Here is an 18634-nt window from a genome sequence, read left to right on the forward strand (position 1 = left end):
TGAATTAAGAGAAAAGTTTTTCTGCTTACTAAAATGAAATGTCTTTAAAATGTAAGCCTTTTTTTGTTTGTTTGTTTTTGGCTGCCCCACTCAGCTTGTGGGATCTTAGTTCCCCAACCAGGGATTGAACCCGGGCCCTGGCAGTGAGAAGACCGAGTCCTAATTACTGAATGACCAGAGAATTACCTGCAAAGCATATTAAAGTATATAAAGTACTAAGTAAAAATCGTCCATACTCCTACTTACTTTATATCCTAATAATAATAAATAATAATTATTATATAATACTATTAAACCAGGATTAAAAACTCGGTCTATATATTTGTACACATATACCTGTCAGTATATATCAGTTCACTTATCAGGCTTACTCTTCCTTCTGACAAAAGCTGAAGAATCACTGTGCTTACAAATTTCTTTAGCCATCATAACATTTCTCTCTATGTACTGGGAGTACTTTTAGAAGAAAATCAACCTGTAAATATGTATTTTCCTCCTGTTATATTAAAGCCTAAGAACAAGTATTCCTGCATTTCAAGTAGAATGATTAAATGCTAGGAGGAGTAGCAAGTTCCTTTTCACGCCTGGCCCCTGAGCACTGATCGCCTCCTCCCCCAAGCCAGTTTCATCACTCAGAGTTGTGAGTTCTGCTCCTAAAGAAAACAGGGGTTTTCTACAGCCCACTGCTGTGTTAAATTGTTTAAGCAATCTCTCCATGTGAGTTTTATTTAACCAGTGTTCTAATTGCCTATTCATGTAGGAAACTCTTCATCTTGCATAACATACTTTGTGCCATATTTGGAATAATTCTAGACATTTAAGCCCAAGAGTTTTCCTGGTAATCTTAGCCTTAATGGATGTTTAGGGCTTCAAGAGACCTACCAGTGTGATACAGGTAGAAGGCTGAAGCCCACTGTTTTAGCACAGGGTGAGCATGTCATTCTGGGACCAATCTGAAACCCCAAACAAAAAAACCACTCCTGTGAGGGGGAGGCACAGAAATGGGAGAGGTTCTTCAATCATTACTGAGAAGAGCTTTGGAAGACTAGAAAACCGTGCTTATTCTAAATTCTTAGGTGAATTATGCAAATTAAACACATAGCAGAGAAACTAGAATTATTTTTTGAGAGGTGGTTCCCCACCAAAGCATATAGCCTAAAATAATTTCAGATATTATCATTTCATTGTATATAAAAGCTGAATTTTTGAGCTAAGAGTGATGTTCAGAGAGCAACACACGCAATACTCACTCTTTTGCCAGCTCCACTGATATCTGTTCCAAAGAGCATCCCTTTGTTTCAGGTATAAACACAATAACAAAAACCAGGGATGCTAGACTCATAACTGTATATATAAAGCACACCCACGGCAGGCCAATGAGATCTGGAGGAGACAAGAGAAACCGGTTAGAGATGCATTTTGTGTTGCTTCCATCCCATTTGTGGATAGACGCGTCTTAGGGCACATATAAAAACATATGTATTTTCAAACACGCCAGTAGTAACCAGGGAAATAGCAATCACAAATTAAAAATATAGCCAGCATCTGAAAGGTTCATTTTCACAAACAACCCCAGCTTTCTCTGATGAAGTGAATAACAGTCTTGTAAGGATCATAATTTAAACCCAATGCCATTTTCTTGGTGAACATACTTTTTGTTTTCAAAATGGTAATAGACATGTTCATTGCAAAACAAACAAACAAAAAAAAGAACCTCGAATAACATAGAAACACATAAAGCTGAAAGTAAGCTCTCTCCTCTCTCTTCACCCTCTACAGTTCCTCTCTTGGGAATTACTGCCATAGCAGTTTGGTTTCTATTTGGTCGACATTTGTAAAGACATTTATACAAATGGACTCTTCTTGGAATGAGCTCCCCCTTCTTTACTCTGACTTGAATAAATCACTTCGTGTTGGCACTATTTCATCATTTTAGTAGCTGGCACTGTATTTGCAATGCTGCTTCCTGGATTCAGAGGAAAAAAAAGTGATAATGGTTTGAATGAAGGATATTAACTTGCTAAGAAGCATCAGCAAGAAGCAGGATCCTCCAGGTTTTGATGGATCTCATCCGCTACCCTAGTTTTTCCTCTGACAGCTTCTTGCCAGAGGTACTGTCCCTTTGTACTACTGACCAAGGTCAAGGTAAGGTAGCTAGTGAGAGGTGGCCCCCAATGCACTTGAGTCTGCCCTTGTATTGTGGCATCCTGTGCAGAGCAGAAAGTCCAGTGTAGCCAGGAGCAGAGGGGAGGAGCCTAGCTCAGACCAGCCACAGACTGAAACAGTACAAATAGCCCTTAGTGGCCACAAAGCACAGCTAGTCGGTCAGAAACACTGACCGAGCAGTTACGTGAGAAGGCAGTTTGGTAAATGCAGAGTGGAAGGATCTACACATATTAAGCACTTGTAGGCCAGCTGAGCTGAGGTGGGTTCAAGAGGATAAAAAGACCAGCACTGCAGCCCTCCTGGCAATTTTAATTAAAGTCTGCTCTCTCTTGCCTTTCTTGCTGCTGGTGCATGGTTTCCCCCAAGTGAATGCTTAATAAAGAGTTTAAAGATTTGGTCCTCTTTCCCTCTCTGGGGCATAAAATCAGAAAAGTAGAAGATGGGGGGAAAAAAAGCTCATCTCATCAAGCTTGTCCCCTTTTCTGCCTGAGTACTTACAGTGACAGGGAGCTCACCACTTACAAAGATGTATACTTCATTGTGAATCAGCCCTGTCTGTTTCAAACATACTCCTCACTCGTTTCTAAAGCCAAGTCTCCCTTCTGGGAATTTGGGTTCAGAGGCTCTGTTTTGTTCTCTGCATCAGCCTTCCTCATCCTTTCTTCATGACATGCCTCAAATATTTGAACGCACCTCCATCCCTTCCTGAGCATCCTCTTGTCCAAGTCAAACACTCCGAGCTCCTGCAACTGTTCTTCACAGACCATAGGTCATGTGCCCATGTCATCCAGGGTGTTCTCCTTGGGGGACACACTGAAACTCTCTAAAAATATCTTCCTCAGAGCTGAAAGCAATACCCAGCTGTATTATGACCACAGGAGGGTATGTCTGTGTCTCCAGAACACTCTTCTTTTATTGGTACAGCTGACATTGCACTAAAAGTCAGTGTCCAAGGGCTTGCTGTCAAGCAGAACCCTTATATCTTTTACTTGGAAAATGGATTTTTGAAAAGAAGTATAGAATTTGAAACTTAGGCCAATGAAATGTCATCTACAGGTCTGAGATCATACCAGGATCTTTTTTTAATAAATGAATATGCTTTCCCAACATTTGTTCTAAAAGTCCACTCAGAACTTGAGTCTTCATCAGCTCATCCTGTATATTAGCTATCCTTCCTAGAGACCTGTGTCATCTTTACTTGTCCTCCATCATTTCCATTCTTTCTTTTATATTTCTCTTTCTCTATATAAACATCAGGTAAGGGTGTGTGTGTGTGTGTGTGTGTTAATGTGTGTGTGAGAGAGAGCGAAAAGGTGAAGGGCATGGATCTATGTGTGTGATCTCAGCAGGAGACGTACGGTTGGTGCAAATGACCAGTTCCTTTGCTTCCTTTCATCTTGGGCTATTTCCAAAAATGTGGGGCATAAATATTTTAAAATGTTATTAAAAACACAATCTATGTTTAATAACTCCAAAAGTTCACTTCCAAAAGTAGATGTACTTAAAAAAAAAAAAAACAGAAAAGTGGTCAACAAGATTCAGAAGTACATGAGTTCAGAGACTCTTGTTTTGTCTTCTAGATATATACTTTTTTGAGTATACATCCCCTGGAGAAGGAAATGGCAACCCATTTCAATATTCTTGCCCAGGAAATCCCGTGGACAAAGGAAGCTAGTGGGCTACAGTCCATGGGGTCGCAAAGAGTCAGACACGACTGAGAAACTAAGTATGAGTGCATGAACCACTTTTGAAAATGTATATATTATCTCTATATTATATATATACACTATTTAATATCTATGCATTGTATAAATACATGTAAAATAAAGAAAACTCAACTCATTAGTCAGCTTTTGAGGATGCTAGGGAACCACCTTATTATTTTGAAAACTTGAAAATAAAGAGAAAGTTTCAAACATTAATTTTGCTAATATATGAATCTAGTATATGATCCATACTTCAGGGCAGGCAAGTAACTAATGAGAAGAATTTTCTCCTTAGAGAAATATTGCTGATAAAAACTCAGTTGTTGTTAAGTCGCTCAGTTGTATCTGACTCTTTGCGACCCCATGGACTGCAGCACACCAGGCTTCCCTGTCCTTCACCATCTCCCAGAGCTTGCTCAAACTCATATCCATTGAGTCGATGATGCTATCCAACGATCTCACCCTCTGTCGCCACCCTTTTCTCCTCCTGTCCTCAATCTTTCCCAGCATCAGGGTCTTTTAGGGATAATGGAATGAAAATAACGGATTTGGGCGATGATCCTCAAAGGATGCAGGCACGACAAGGTGGGAGACAAGCAGACAGGACGTGCCTCTAATGGCAGGACATACACCATCACCTGGGAAGGGGTTTGCAAATAAACAAGAAAATCTAAATCTTTTCCAGCTTCTACAGATAAATAGGCTTCTCAGGTGGCTCTAGGGGTAAAGAATCACCTGCCAATGCAGGAGACGCAAAAGACTCAAATTCGATCCCTGGGTTGGGAAGATCCCCTGGAAAAGGAGATGGCAACCTACTCCAGCATTGTTGCCTGTAAAATCCCATGAAGAGAGATGCCTGGCAGGCTCCAATCCATGGGGTCACAAAGAGTCAGACATGACTGAGTGACTGAGCACACACAGATAAATAGCAGTTTATAGGAAAAATACAAAGGACAAGGGGTCATGTGATATGACTACAATCAGCAAATCCAGCCTGGGGAAAAGTCTATGAAACAAATGACCCAGCTTCTTTATTAAAAATATAAAGTGTGAGGAGGGAGGAAACATGGAGATGAAACCTGTAAATTATGAGACATACCAATCAACTATAAATCAGTTATTTGGACTGTGATTCAAATAAAGTATAAAAAATAATTATAAGACAATTGGAAGGATGTGAACCCAGACTGGATACTTGATACCAAGGGATTATTATTAGCATTTTTTTTAGGGGTGAAAATGCTATTGTAGTCACAGTGTTTAAATGTCTTATCTTTTAGAGGTCCCTGTTGAAATTTTAGAGACATGTTTGAAACATGACTTAAGCTAATTTGGGGGCAGAACAAGTGGGGTCATGAATGAATTAAGGATTGATAACCGTTTAAATTGGGTGGTTGGTACATCAAGTTCACTGCCATCCTCTTTACTTTTGAGTGTTTGAAAATGTTGACAACAAAATGTTTTTCAGGTGATGTACTTCCCTAACACCTGCCCTAAGAGCATAAAGGGCCTTAGGGAAAAGCAAGTTCTTACCCGTCACCGTCAAAAATGTCAGAGAGATGAGGAGATTGATGCCCCAGTTCATGCTGGAAGTTAGAGCCATGGCACGTCCTCGAATTCCACCAGGAAAAATCTCGCTCAGCACCAACCAGGGCACTGGAAGAAAGGGAAGAGTGGACGGGGAACAGCAAAATGATGGAAAATCCACTGAAGCTGACAGCCAGCCCACTGACCTCTGCCCCACTGACCCCTGTGAGATTTGTGGTTGCAGGGCCGGGTCCTTCTACATGAGAAAGCAGGAGGGATGTGCTTTCTTCTCTCTCCAGTCAAGTGAGAAACTGAGGGAGCTTGACAAGGGTCCCTGGAAGTAGCTGCTGCTGCTGCTGCTGCTAAGTCACTTCAGTCGTGTCCAACTCTGTGCGACCCCCTAGACGGCAGCCCACCAGGCTCCCCTGTCCCTGGGATTCTCCAGGCAAGAACACTGGAGTGGGTTGCCATTTCCTTCTCCAATGCATGAAGGTGAAAAGTGAAAGTGAAATCGCTCAGTGGTGTCCGACTCTTAGCGACCCCATGGACTGCAGCCTGGAAGTAGGGGGGGCAACATAAAGGGCTGGGGCAGGTGACACTGCCCTGAGAACTGCAAATGGGAAGCACAGTGGCTGGGGCCACCTGCCCACGACAGGAGACAGCTTTGAGGCTCTGCCCAGCACAGAGCCTCAGTGCCAGATGCTGGCTCTACCCACTTTCCTCTGGGCCCTATCCTGTAATCTCCTCTGCCCCTAACCTTGGAGAAGTCCACTATCACAGCTACCGAGTAGGTAGGAGACAGAGCCAGGAGAGTGGAAGAGGAGACTGCACAGCTCCATCCCCCCACTCGGGCTTCCAGGCCTGTGGCAAGCCCGGTGGAGAGAAGCTCTCAATTAAACAGAGCTCCAGGATTTGATTTTATACCAAACATTTGACTTTCTGAAAGGAGACTCTTCTTGGCACAAGAACTGATCCGAGGACTTTTTGTGATCTGAGAGTGACACAGACTATAGCACCTGCCTGATGGGATTACTTGACGTCTGCTCACAGCCCAACAAATCCAGTTTGCCTAATAGCTACAAGTTCTGTCAATGGACTCAGCCCTTTACAAACCTTGTATCATTGGATCCTCGCTGAATCCCTCCCCATTAGAGACTAACATTACTCTTTCCCTCTTTTAAAGAAGAGGGAACTGAGGTTGAAAGGAGTTCATAATTCGCCAAGGTCCCAACACTGGCTTCCCAGGTGGTGCTAGTGGTAAAGAATTCGCCTGTCAGGGCAGGAGACAAAAGAGACGCAGTTTTGATCCCTGGATCGGGAAGATCCCTGGAGAAGGGCATGCACCCACTCCAGTGTTACTGCCTGGAAAATTCTTTGGGCAGGGGAGCCTGGTGGGCTACAGTCCATGGGGTCACAAAGAGTTGGACACGATTGAGCGACTAAACACTAGCAGAACTCAGCAGTGGCAGCAGAGGTGGCATGGAGCCCGGACCGTCTCTGGATCTCACGCTTTTTCATCTCGGTGCTCTCTTGGGAGTGGTTCAATAAATATTTGTTAATGAACATGTAGATAAAGGGTATAAGCACTTCTGATTCTGAAGAAAGAAGGGCTTAGGAGTTGCCCTAGCCCTGGCTCAGTGCTGGCTAAGTCACCTTGTGTTGCAAACCCAATGTTTACACACAGACCAGCAGCATCGTCCTACCCCAGAGAGGAAGAAGTAAGAGGCTGAGGAAGGCCCCCCTTGACCAGCAACCACTCGGGCTGCCTGTGCCAGAATCATGGAGCTGTCACCTGGGTCTCTGACTGAAAATTTACCTCTCATGGCAGGATCACGCTCTGTAGAGAGAACATCTGCTCAAAGTAAATTTGCTGTTTCAAAGAAAAATATTTAAATTACCGAAGAGGGCTGCAAACACATATTTTTTTTTTTCCCCTTGATTGTTTGCTCCAAGTGAATCTACGTATGGTTGGTTACCTTGAGGGTATGGGAGAGAATCGCAAGCAAAGGAGCGTGATTATTATTGTTCTAATTAATAAGGAATTCCAAAATAACACTCCAGAGCCCTTCCCTCTACTCTCTGCCCCAAAGTCCTTCACCAGGTTCCTGCAGATTATATCCTTGGATCCCAGTGCAAAGATCAGGAAACCTTGCCCTGAGCTTTGCAAGACTGGGGATCTGGCTCTGAGAAGAAGGATAGCTGTGTAATTTTGGTGAAGCCTTTGTAACAAGGCTGTCCTTGAGCAAATACAAGATAAAAGTAAGTAAGTTCACTTTGTTGAAGATAAACTATCTATGCCACAGGCCGGTCCCCCAGGCTCCTTCCTGCCATGGGTATTTCATACAGGTAGGGGTCCTGCTTTAGAACTGTGGTGTTAAAGACTCTTGAGAGTCCCTTGGACTGCAAGGAGACCAAACCAGCTAATCCTAGAGGAAATCAACCCTGAATATTCATTGGAAGGACTGATGCTGAAGCTGAAGCTCGAAAATTTTCGCCACCTGATGTGAAGAGCCCACTCATTGGAAAAGACCCTGATGCTGGGAAACATTGAAGGCAGGAAGGAAAGGGCATGATTGAGGATGAGATGGTTGGAGGGCATCACCGACTCAATGGACATGAGTGTGAGCAAACTCCGGGAGATAATGAAGGACAGGGAAGCTGGGCGTGCTACAGTCCATGGGGTCTCAAAGGCTCGGACACGACTTAGCAACTGAACAACAACAACAACGTTAACATAGCTTTAACAGATATCAGAACCATAAAAAGTACAGGTTTTCAGATCCATGGAGAATGAAATAAAAATCTGAAAGTGCTATTTGCAGCAAGATAGAACTTACTGAAAGGGTAAAATCTCTCCATGGCAGTCTTAGGTGCAAGATGGTGCCAGATTTTATGTCTCCACGTTCTCTGGAAAAGGGCTGTGAGTACCCAGAGCAGAGGGAATGGAGAAGCTGTTTCCATTCATAAGTAAAGAGCAAAGAGGTATAAACTATCACAGGAATTTAATATATTGATATTTAATAATAGGTAGAAGTTTGTTTTTTTTTTAATCCTAAATGTTTTTCCAATGAGAGAGCCTAATTTCTCACCACCAAAAATCAAGTTATTGCCACACGCCACAGTAAAGTGGTGGCTCTCTCTGGAGTAGTCAGAGATATAACAATTCTTCCACAGTGAGTGCAGCCATTCACTGCAGGTAAGCACGCCCTGCAACAATTCTCCTTGACGTCTATTATTTCACCTTTTACCCTACTCTTCCAGGACCTCTGCAAATGTGCCTCTGTAAATGTCTGTGTGAGTCTTTAAACTCTTCTCCAGGTTACAAGGATTGAGGAAATTTTGGACTTGCTGGGAGATGACGATTGTCCACAAATATTGAGACTCGTATTTCACATGGTATTCAATCACCAAGGTTGCCTGTCAGAACAGGCCTGATCCAGATGAAATCTGTAGTGTTTATGGCTGCACAGAGTGCCATAAAACGACCATGAGGGACAAACTCGTTGAAGTGGCTCTGTATGCAGCAGAGGACACAAACTTGGATAAATAGGGCCAATCAGTGGAAACGGCTGAGCTCTGCCATGTCAGCAGCCACGCTTATCTTCCCCTCCTCCTACATTTCTGCCACTGCTGAACATTTTTTTCCACTGAGGGTATCCTTTCTCTCCCTGTGCTTTCAGATGTAAACCCCGCAGCATTTCAGGCATGCTTTCCATTTGACTTGAGCATTTCCTGAACCACGTGGCATGGCAGCCTCAGGTCTGAAAGACTCATGGAAGGTTTGAAACTCTTACCTTACTTTGAAACTCTTAGGGAACTCCTAGCAACTTGGAAGAAGTTCTACATTTAGGCTGTAGAGTTCCCAACAATCTGATGGAGCCAGTGTCCTACACTTTGTAAGAGTGAAGCCAAATCCTATGGCTTTTACTGACTTTGCAGGCAATGTGCAGCAGACCCAGCTCTCCTCTTACTGCAGAGCTACTTAAAATGTGAATTTGAAAGGGAGTATGCCCATTTCCTTCCAACTAAATGTTTAAATTATGATCTTATGAGTTCCTTGAGTGGGAAAATCTTGTCCTTTAAAAATATACTCCTCCATAACCTACCATGGAGAAGGCAATGGCAGCCCACTCCAGTACTCTTGCTTGGAAAATCCCATGGACGGAGGTGCCTGGTGGGCTGCAGTCCATGGGGTCGCTAGAAGTCAGACACGACTGAGTGACTTCCCTTTCACTTTTCACTTTCATGCATTGGAGAAGGAAATGGCAACCCAATCCAGTGTTCTTGCTTGGAGAATCCCAGGGACGGGGGAGCCTGGTCGGCTGCTGTCTATGGGGTCGCACAGAGTTGGACACGACTGAAGTGACTTAGTAGCAGCAGCAGCAGCATAAGCCACCATTGGGCTTCCCAGGTAGCTCAGCTGGTAAAGCATTCGCCTGCAATGCAGGAGACCCTGGTTCGATTCCTGGGTCAGGAAGTTCCCCTAGTGAAGAGATAGGCTACCCACTCCAGTATTCTTGGGCTTCTCTGGTGGTTCAGATGGTAAAGAATCCACTTGTAATGCAGCAGACCAGGGTTCAACCCCTGGGTTGGGAAGATCCCCTGGAGGAGGACATAACAATCCACTCCAGTAGTCTTGCCTGGAGAATCCCGATGGACAGAGGAGCCTGACTGGCTACAGTCCGTGGGGTTGCAAAGGGTCGCACACGACTGAGCGACTAAGCACAGCACAGCAAACCACTGTCCACAACATCAGCAATGATATTGTAGCTTTACTTTATTTTTTGTATTCTCCCTTCTCTCAGTCTCTCTGAATTTTGTTCACTCCTGGCCACTTTTAAAATAGACACTTTATTCAAGAATATTAACAAACCAAGAAAAACAATGAAATAAAGCCTCAATGTTCCCCAATCTTTCTATTTTAATGATGTCTAGTCAGAATCAATCAGAAATGATTTTCTAAAATATTTTAGGAAAAATTGGATTACTTGGATTAATTGGATTAAATTTTAAATCCTTAAAAAAAATTCCAGAGTTAAAAATGGAACCCTATTGTGAGCAGGTACCAATCGGGAATAAGAACTACGGCAGTGGTCTCCAAGCTTTCACACTTGTGTAGCCTTTAAAATAATTAGAGAAGCTAAGTACTTTCTTTCATTTATAAATCAACATCTCACTTTTTTTTTTTACCATAAATTTAAATAACAGCAAAATATGCAATTTCAATGATATTTTATTTATTATTTTTGATGGCATTTAAACTCTACGTTTATAATAGAGAATATTTATATCACTCAAATAGTTCCAGTGGAATTTAAATACCATCTCTATTTGATATTCATCTTCATCCATTTAAAAATATAGCAATATGGCATTTAACATAAAGTTTACATTTTTAAATAGAAGAAATGTTCTCAAGAATAATAAAAATTGATGGCGAATTGAAAAATTTTTATATTAGCAGTGTCACTACCTTGTTTAAGTTAACAAAAAACATTTGCTGTAATGATGTATCAGTTGATAACTTGATTAGCTCAGCCTATAGGTTTATTGAAAGCAAATTATTGGAAATATCTAGGCTTAAGAAGTATTATTATATAGTCATTAGAGTCATTTTTCCATACCACACCTACACCAATATCTCCAACTGCCTTTTTGATTAGTATTCCTCAGGTTTTTATAATTGGGGACATATTACCATAATAAGATTTCTGACAGGTAATATATGTGCTTTCTTTTAAGTGGAAGAATAGTTATTAATGGGAAGATAGGGAAGAAGAAACTTTAGGAAACAGATTTTTCCTAAAAATCAAGAAATTGATTTCTTTTAATTTATCATTGAAGGAAGATTCCAGAAAGTAGCCCCCAGGAGTATGCTTATCTCAGTTTGCAGATCACTGAACTAGAATTCAAAATGAAAAACAAAAAAGGGAAGGAGTTACAAAAAAGTAGTCCACTCTGGTTTACAGTATGATGTGAATGGCGTGCTTCACACGTAACATTTTATGTTGTACTTTTCTCATGAATGATGTTTCAGGCTTCAATGAAAAAAGTATTATAGTTTTTAATGTTACAAGTGTTCTTTGGAAAAATGCTTAACATGTTCTGAAGAACAATAAAGTAACAAGTGAATACTATGCTTATTAAGATAGTGTTAAAACCTTTACTCTATTTCTTTAATGTCTTCACTGTCTGATATTCATAATTTTTAAGGGCATGAGACAATGATCATAGTGCAGGTCAGAGAAGAAAGTTAAACACCAATGTATTGTATTATGTGAACAGTTGTTGATGGCAATGTAATAAATGGTGCTAGTTCTCTGTGTTTAGTTGTGTTCGTGCTACAAAAATATAGTTTCAGACTCTTTGGTTCTTTTGGGAACCACTGTGCATCATCTAACGCCAAAGAGGAAAGTGAAATTTAATTAGCAAAGGGCACATATTTCTTTTTTTTAAGTTTTTCCTCTTTTGCTTGGATGCAAATTTAGTATAAAACCATTCAGATACTATTGTTGGTTTACTTTGCATTACTGTAATGACTAACACCAGAGGACCAAATAAATCACCACTTTAATCAAGCTAAATATCTTTTAACTTAATTAACTGGGGGGGAGGAGGAACAGTATTCGTATGAATTTTGGTGATAACTGAAACATAAAACTTAAAAGGAAAAAATATTTGGAAGATCTTAAAGGTAAACACACTTAATACAAACCCATTGGGTGAATATGATTGTATAATGGCTACATTTGATAATAAAATTCTCCTGCTTAAAGAATAATAATTTAATCAATATGCCTTTTCTCTAAAAGTTGGTATTATTCCATAACAATGGTAGGAAAAAGAAAAGATTGAGCACTAAAAAAGTTTTTGACTGTGATGGTTTTGAGTATTTGAGGCCCAGAGCCTAGGAGGAAATATAAAGAATATCAAAATCTCTTTGGAAACATTTGATGTAATTCTGGTCTTCAAGCCTTTGTTCTAAACCCTGTATATCTTGGAGTCAGGCAGCTAAGTAAACTTCCAAATTAGAACCTGCTGTTCCACATCCCTGGAATTGTCATCAACTTTAACTATGCAAACATCACATGAACAATTTCTTTTAGAAGAGCTCGTTATTTAGTTACAAATTTTAGATTAAATGTTATGGCAGACGAGTCATATGCTTACTACTGACACCTATCCTCCAAAAGGCTGCTTAAATGCCATGAAACCAAACAAACAAAGCTAGGCTCTACAATCTTTGTGCCTTAGAAAGTTTCAGTGTCTTATTTTAAACAGAAAGTGGTCTTTTTAGAACATTTGAGTTGAAAAACAATTTTTCATAGGCCTTGCATTTCAGTATGTTTCCTGAGAAAAGGCACTGACTTTGTTCCAGACTGTCTTTCTAAGGATGTTCATATAACAAGCAGTCTTGGAAGATGGAGTGTCTCCTCTGGAGCAAAAGTTTGCTTACTATTGCTTAAATTAATGTCTCCCTCCAAGGGAAAAATCAGGTTGGTTTACTGTCTATTATAAAAGACTTGGGTTCCCCAGGGTTGGGGTTCCTCTCCTCTAAAATAACCCATTCTATGTGTAGATGTCATCTGGCCTGGTTCATGATGTCAAAGCATTAGGGCTTGGGGAACCATGCAAATGCTGTAAACTCTGGCTATTGCTATTGCTAAGAGTAATAAACTGTCTTTTGTCTCTGACCAAAGAGTCTAGTGTCTTTTGCCAAAATCTGTGAAACTGAGACAGGATAATTTGTAAGCTTGCTAGTGGGCTCAAATATCAGCCAGTTTATAGTTCTTGAGAGCTGATTATTTGTAGCTATGGTATGAATTTTTTTTACAAAGATCTTTTATGACCATTATTAACTTTAGACTTCCCGCTTACATCTGAGAAATTTTACATGATTCTTAAGCCTCAGATAATCCATTGAAATATTTCTATAAGCTCTAACACTATTAAGTAAGTAAAAACAACTCCCAAATACCAGACTTAGACTTTTGTATATTTCTGCTAGGAAAACCAGGAAGAAATTATCTCAACACTTTTTTGGAAAAAGTCAAGTTTTAAAACATTCAATTACTAAACCAAGGTAGGAATTATTATCCCATGATATGGCTAATTTCAGTCTTTTTTTCCACTTCAGGAGAAGGGTTGAATCTTATATTTGGAGAACATAATAGAAATAAATATTTTCTAATACCATACATTTTTTATAGCCTTAATTTTAGTAAATTTAAGTCATGAAACTTCTTAAATCACCAAATGAATTAGAGATGGCTCCACATCCTCAGTTGAGTAGCTTTACTCAGACATAACTTTTGGTCAAATGTGTATGAGGTTCCACACAAAACCACTTTTATTTCTGACGCCCTCCATATTGATACAAATTCATACTAGAGGAGGTCAGGATATGTCAACACCTGACTAGAGAGACAGCACCCCTACATCACAGAAGCTGAAAGAGTTCCAGAAACTTTTTTGGACTCATCTAACAAATATTTCTTGAGCCTTTACTGTGGGCCAGGCACTAGGTTAGGCTCAAGGAAACAACAATGAACAAGACAGACTGTGCACACCCAAGACACAGAGTCTAAATTAGTTGCGCCAACTCAGAATAATAGAGAATTGGTTATTTCTCAGCCTAAATCACACCTTTCACCAAAGCCTCAGAATTTTCTGTAACATCTGTCTGATATACTGGAAGGCTCTCTTGACTGTAGATAACGCAGAACTGAACCATACTTCAAGCAATGCATGTATTTTCTTTAGTCTTGACTTAACTGGAATGATGCTTGGAAGGGGAGGTGAGGAGGACCATGGCATCATAATTCAATATGGGGCTATGGAACATTTGCTATGTCTCCTGAAATGGCTTAAGCAAAATGCCAGCTGAGGTCAGCACTTGGCATTACTGGAACCATCCATCTCATGTCTAGACTGTTCCCAGATATTTAACAGCACTAGTAACTAAGTGTATCGAGTCCATGCCACACACCAGGCAGTGCACTAGGTATACTACATGCAAATAGCTTTGTTCAATCCCAAAGTTAAACTGTGAGGTATGTCAGGAAGCTGAAGCTTGGGGAGATGGATTGACTTGTCTGGAGTCCTACACCATGGAACTGCAATTCAGTGTCAGGAAGCCTGATGCCAAAGGCCTGATGCCAAAGTCTGGTCTCAATTCATGTACTTTGTTTACAACCTCTGCAGGCTTTCTTACTCTCCTCCCAAACCTCCTCCTAAACCTTTCATGTCCCCCTTAAAGCCATTTGATCTTATCCCTGCTTCTTCTTTATTTTTCTCCATCGCTCTTACTTCCACTTGGAGAAGGCAACGGCAACCCACTCCAGTACTCTTGCCTGGAAAATCCCATGGACGGAGGAGCCTGGTAGACTACAGTCCATGGGGTTGCTAAGAGTCAGACATGACTGAGCAACTTCCCTTTCACTTTTCACTTTTCACTTCTGTGCATTGGAGAAGGAAATGGCAACCCAATACAGTGTTCTTGCCTGGAGATTCCCAGGGACAGGGGAGCCTGGTGGGCTGCCGTCTATGGGGTTGCACAGAGTTGGACACGACTGAAGCGACTTAGCAGCAGCAGCAGCAGCAGTAGCAGCAGCTTACTTCCACTTAAATGTTGACACTTCTCTCTTCTCGAAGCTGTATTATACATTTATTTATTTTCTGTCTTATTGCCTGTCCCCACCACTAGCTCCATGCACCGGAGGTGTGGCTTTCGCTCATCCATCCCTGAGTCACCATCAATGGGCACCATGCCCAGTGGGCCATGACTGAGCCATTCACATGTGCTGGACAAGTGAGTGACCAGATGAATCCCCACCACCTTCTGTCCCTCTCCTCTCCTCCGGGTCACTCCAAGATGCTTTCTTGCTGGAGCTCCTGCGTATTTGGAAGAAGAGATAGGGGAGGTGATTTGGTGTCACCTGTCATTCAGTCTTCAGGGTAAAGTTCTGCTTGAACTTGAGAATACAAAGGCAGTTAAAGGATAACAGTCATAGCCTCATTATGAAGCTTAATATGTGACCTTGGACAAATTCCTTCAATCTGCTCTAATGAAAAGATATTAGTCATGAGATAGAAGAAGAGGTTAATTAATTAATTTATGGACATAGGAGTTTTTGGATTTTTAAAAAAGGCCCTAATAATTGTTTTGAAAAGAACAGTCATACACATTTTTATGAGTTACAGAGGCTATTTTAAGGAGGGCGGCTACACAAGTATTACCTCAAATGAACTCATGAGATAATAACTTTATGCTTAGGGTTTGGACTCATTCCTGCTTTACTTTTGAAGCCTAAGAAGAAGACAAATCTCTATGTGGCTCTATATCCTCACAATGTCAGGGATTTTTGGTTCTACCCTGAAGCTTGAACTACAATAGAAAAGTGTTCATTATTAGAAGGAGCTAAAATGATCAGAATCACCCCAGAAAGAGTGGAGAGTCAAGTTAAGATTTTGAACATATTTTAAAGGGAGATATGAGATGTGGAAAACAGAATGTTTCATAAAATTCTCTAATAAAAGCAGTGGGGTATATATTGTGATTTTATTTGATGGAAGAGTTTTAGTATGAGTTACAGGAGGGCAGAAGTTCTTAACCTCTATGAACCCCTTCAGCAGGCTAGTGAAACCTATGGATTCCTCCATAGAATAATAATTTAAATCTATAAAATAAAATATGTAAGATTATTTGGTAGCAAATTTAAGCCCCCTTCTGAATTCTAGATTCCAGAGTACCCCAATTATTCTAGACTCAGGCAAACAGAGGACCAGAAAGTGAAATAATGTAGGGCATACACTTTAGCCTAAAAATAGAAATACTTTTTGACAAGAGAAACTATGTTGTGATCTAATACGATGAAGGAATGTTGTTCTATGCCAACCCATATTTTAAAAGATTTAATAAAGATGATTTAATCTTGCTTTTGAGTTTTCTTTGGAACAGCAAGTACTTTTTCCTTTATGCCCCTGTTGACACAAAGGATTTGCTTATATTACAAGTAATAAACTCTCTAAATGAAATACCTGAGCAATAATCACATCAGGTTAATAAGTTTTACAATGCATTCATGAAAATTTGCTCTTAATAAAAATATTCTTTAAATTCCAAATCATTTGTGCCAATACTCTAGAATATAATTTTGGTTATTGAATTGGAATTCTTATGGCACGGTTTCTTTGGAAAAGAAAAAATTAACTACAATATGAACATGGACATGAATGACTAACTCTTAGCAAGAAAAAAAGGAGAATTATTCATATCTCTTCTAAAAACTCTAGCAGAATTGATAGTCTCAAGCCATCAATGTGAATTAACTGCTTGTTTTCCTTAAAGGGAACATATTCGAGTTTCTCTGGTGGCTCAGCAGTAAAGTATCCTCTTGCAGTGCAGGAGACATGGGTTCGATCCCTGGGTTGGAAAGATCCCCTGGAGAAAGAAATGGCAACCCACTCCAGTATTCTTGCCTGGGGAATCCCAAGGACAGAGGAGCTGGCAGGCTACAGTCAATGGGGTCACAAGAGTTCAACAAGACTGAGTAACTAAACCACCACCACATTCTGTCTCCTACTGCTTGCCTTCTAGCCGCAGGTGTGAATATCTGAATCAGTGCTTGAAACAGCAATTACAAGGGGAAGAAATCAGGAGATGATGGGTTATTTCCCTTTCCCAAATGCAAACCTCCTTCAAACCTTAGATTCTCATCTCATTAGCTTTGCTTTTGTTCTAAGAAATGCTCTGAAAGACTCTTCTCCATGTGAGAGCAAAAAGCAGAAGTGTCAAAAAAAATCTGGTACTACTTTTAGATACTCTGTGTCTGAAATTCCCAAATAACTCTTTACGACTTGACAAATGCCCTAAGTGCTTCCAACTACTTGTTTCTGGGCACTGCTAACTCTCCTGCATCTTTTCTTAGAGGCCATAACAGAAAAAGATTTTTAGAACTCATGCCCAAATTGAGACAGGAGGGAAGGGGGCCAGGCACAACCTTTAAAAAAATGACAAGGCCATTGAGAGTATAATAAAGACTGGTTAGAACAGATTAGGCCCAAAATGGCAGAAGATTGACTTTCAGTGAACCTTAGCCTCCTTATATGCTTGTTATAATATATTAGCATGTGCAAAATGACACACCCACAGGCACCATGACAGTTCTGAGGCTAACCATAAAAGTTCAGAGTGGGCAGTGGCTCAGTTCCTGGAAATTTCAGTCCCCTTCTCCAAAATATTTGGAATAATTCCCCCACTTATTAGCCTATGAAATTATCCAGCTCATACAAACTAACCACCCCATATTTTGGAGCCTCTCGCCTTCTGAGATGGCCTGAACTCTGTCTGTGGAGTATGTTTCTCCCTAAATAAACCTGCTTTCCTATTTACTTTTCAGAGCAGATTCCTCTTGCCCGCCCTCTTGTATCCTTCACGAGTGACCTATATTAATAAACCTACTTCTTTCCTGTCACTTTGCCTCTTGCTGAATTTTTTTCTGCAGCAAGACATAAATAACCTGAGGTCCATTAAGTCTTGTGACCAGGTGTGTGGTTTCAGCTGGGAGACTGTGGGTTCAAGGGCCCTCTTAAGCCAGAAATTGTGGGTTCAAGTACCAACTGAAGTGCAGCTGGATTGGAGTCCCACCCAAAAGAGTGAGGTTAGAAGACTATGGGTTGAGTCCCAAATTAAGGTGTGTGATTGCAAAGTGATGGACTGTTCTGCAAAAACTTGATGGTTTCAGGACATACAGACTTTTCTGTGCCAACCTAGTGACCCTAGCTTTGTTAGTACTTAGCCTACCAACTAGATATAGCTTGACACAGATAAAGAAACACAGTCCAAGACTTTTCCTGTATATTCATTTTTGTTTTAAAGTTCTTTCGCTCTCCTCCTTAGAAACATGAATGTACCCCTGCATCATTTTCAAACAAGTGGTACTAATGGTAAAGAACCTGCCTGCCAATGAGGAGACAAAAGACATGCAAGTTTGAGTCTGGCTTGGGAAAATCCCCTGGAGGAGGGCATGGCAAGCCGGTTCAGTATTCTTGTCTGGAGAATCCCATGGACAAGGAGGCTGGTGGACTACTCTTGGCATAAAGAGTCAGACAAGACTGAGCAACTTAGCACTCAGCACGACTTCAGGGGGTAGAAGGAAAAAATATGAGATGTCATGTCTTCCCTCCAAGAACTTACAATCCAGTAACCACATTCCGGTTAATAAACCAGTAAA

At 40.8% G+C, this 18634-nt stretch overlaps 1 protein-coding gene across 3 annotated transcripts in view; it reads right to left on the reverse strand.

The window, feature by feature from the left end:
• Window positions 1-18634, reverse strand: part of SLC2A12 (solute carrier family 2 member 12) — a 62323-nt gene that overhangs the window by 12695 nt on the left and 30994 nt on the right. For 2 of the 3 annotated variants that reach the window (XM_081530686.1, XM_081530687.1), the window contains exons 3-4: window positions 5406-5528; window positions 1251-1383 (exon numbers count right to left, since the gene is read on the reverse strand). In XM_081530686.1, coding sequence (XP_081386812.1) covers window positions 1251-1383; window positions 5406-5528 — 256 coding nt within the window. The remainder of the gene's footprint in view (window positions 1-1250; window positions 1384-5405; window positions 5529-18634) is intronic. The other variant, XM_081530688.1, reaches the window with a different exon arrangement.

Source organism: Giraffa tippelskirchi, chromosome 9, assembly GCF_054371585.1.
Source record: "Giraffa tippelskirchi isolate mGirTip1 chromosome 9, T2T-mGirTip1v1.2.pri, whole genome shotgun sequence".
Lineage (NCBI taxonomy): Eukaryota > Metazoa > Chordata > Mammalia > Artiodactyla > Giraffidae > Giraffa > Giraffa tippelskirchi.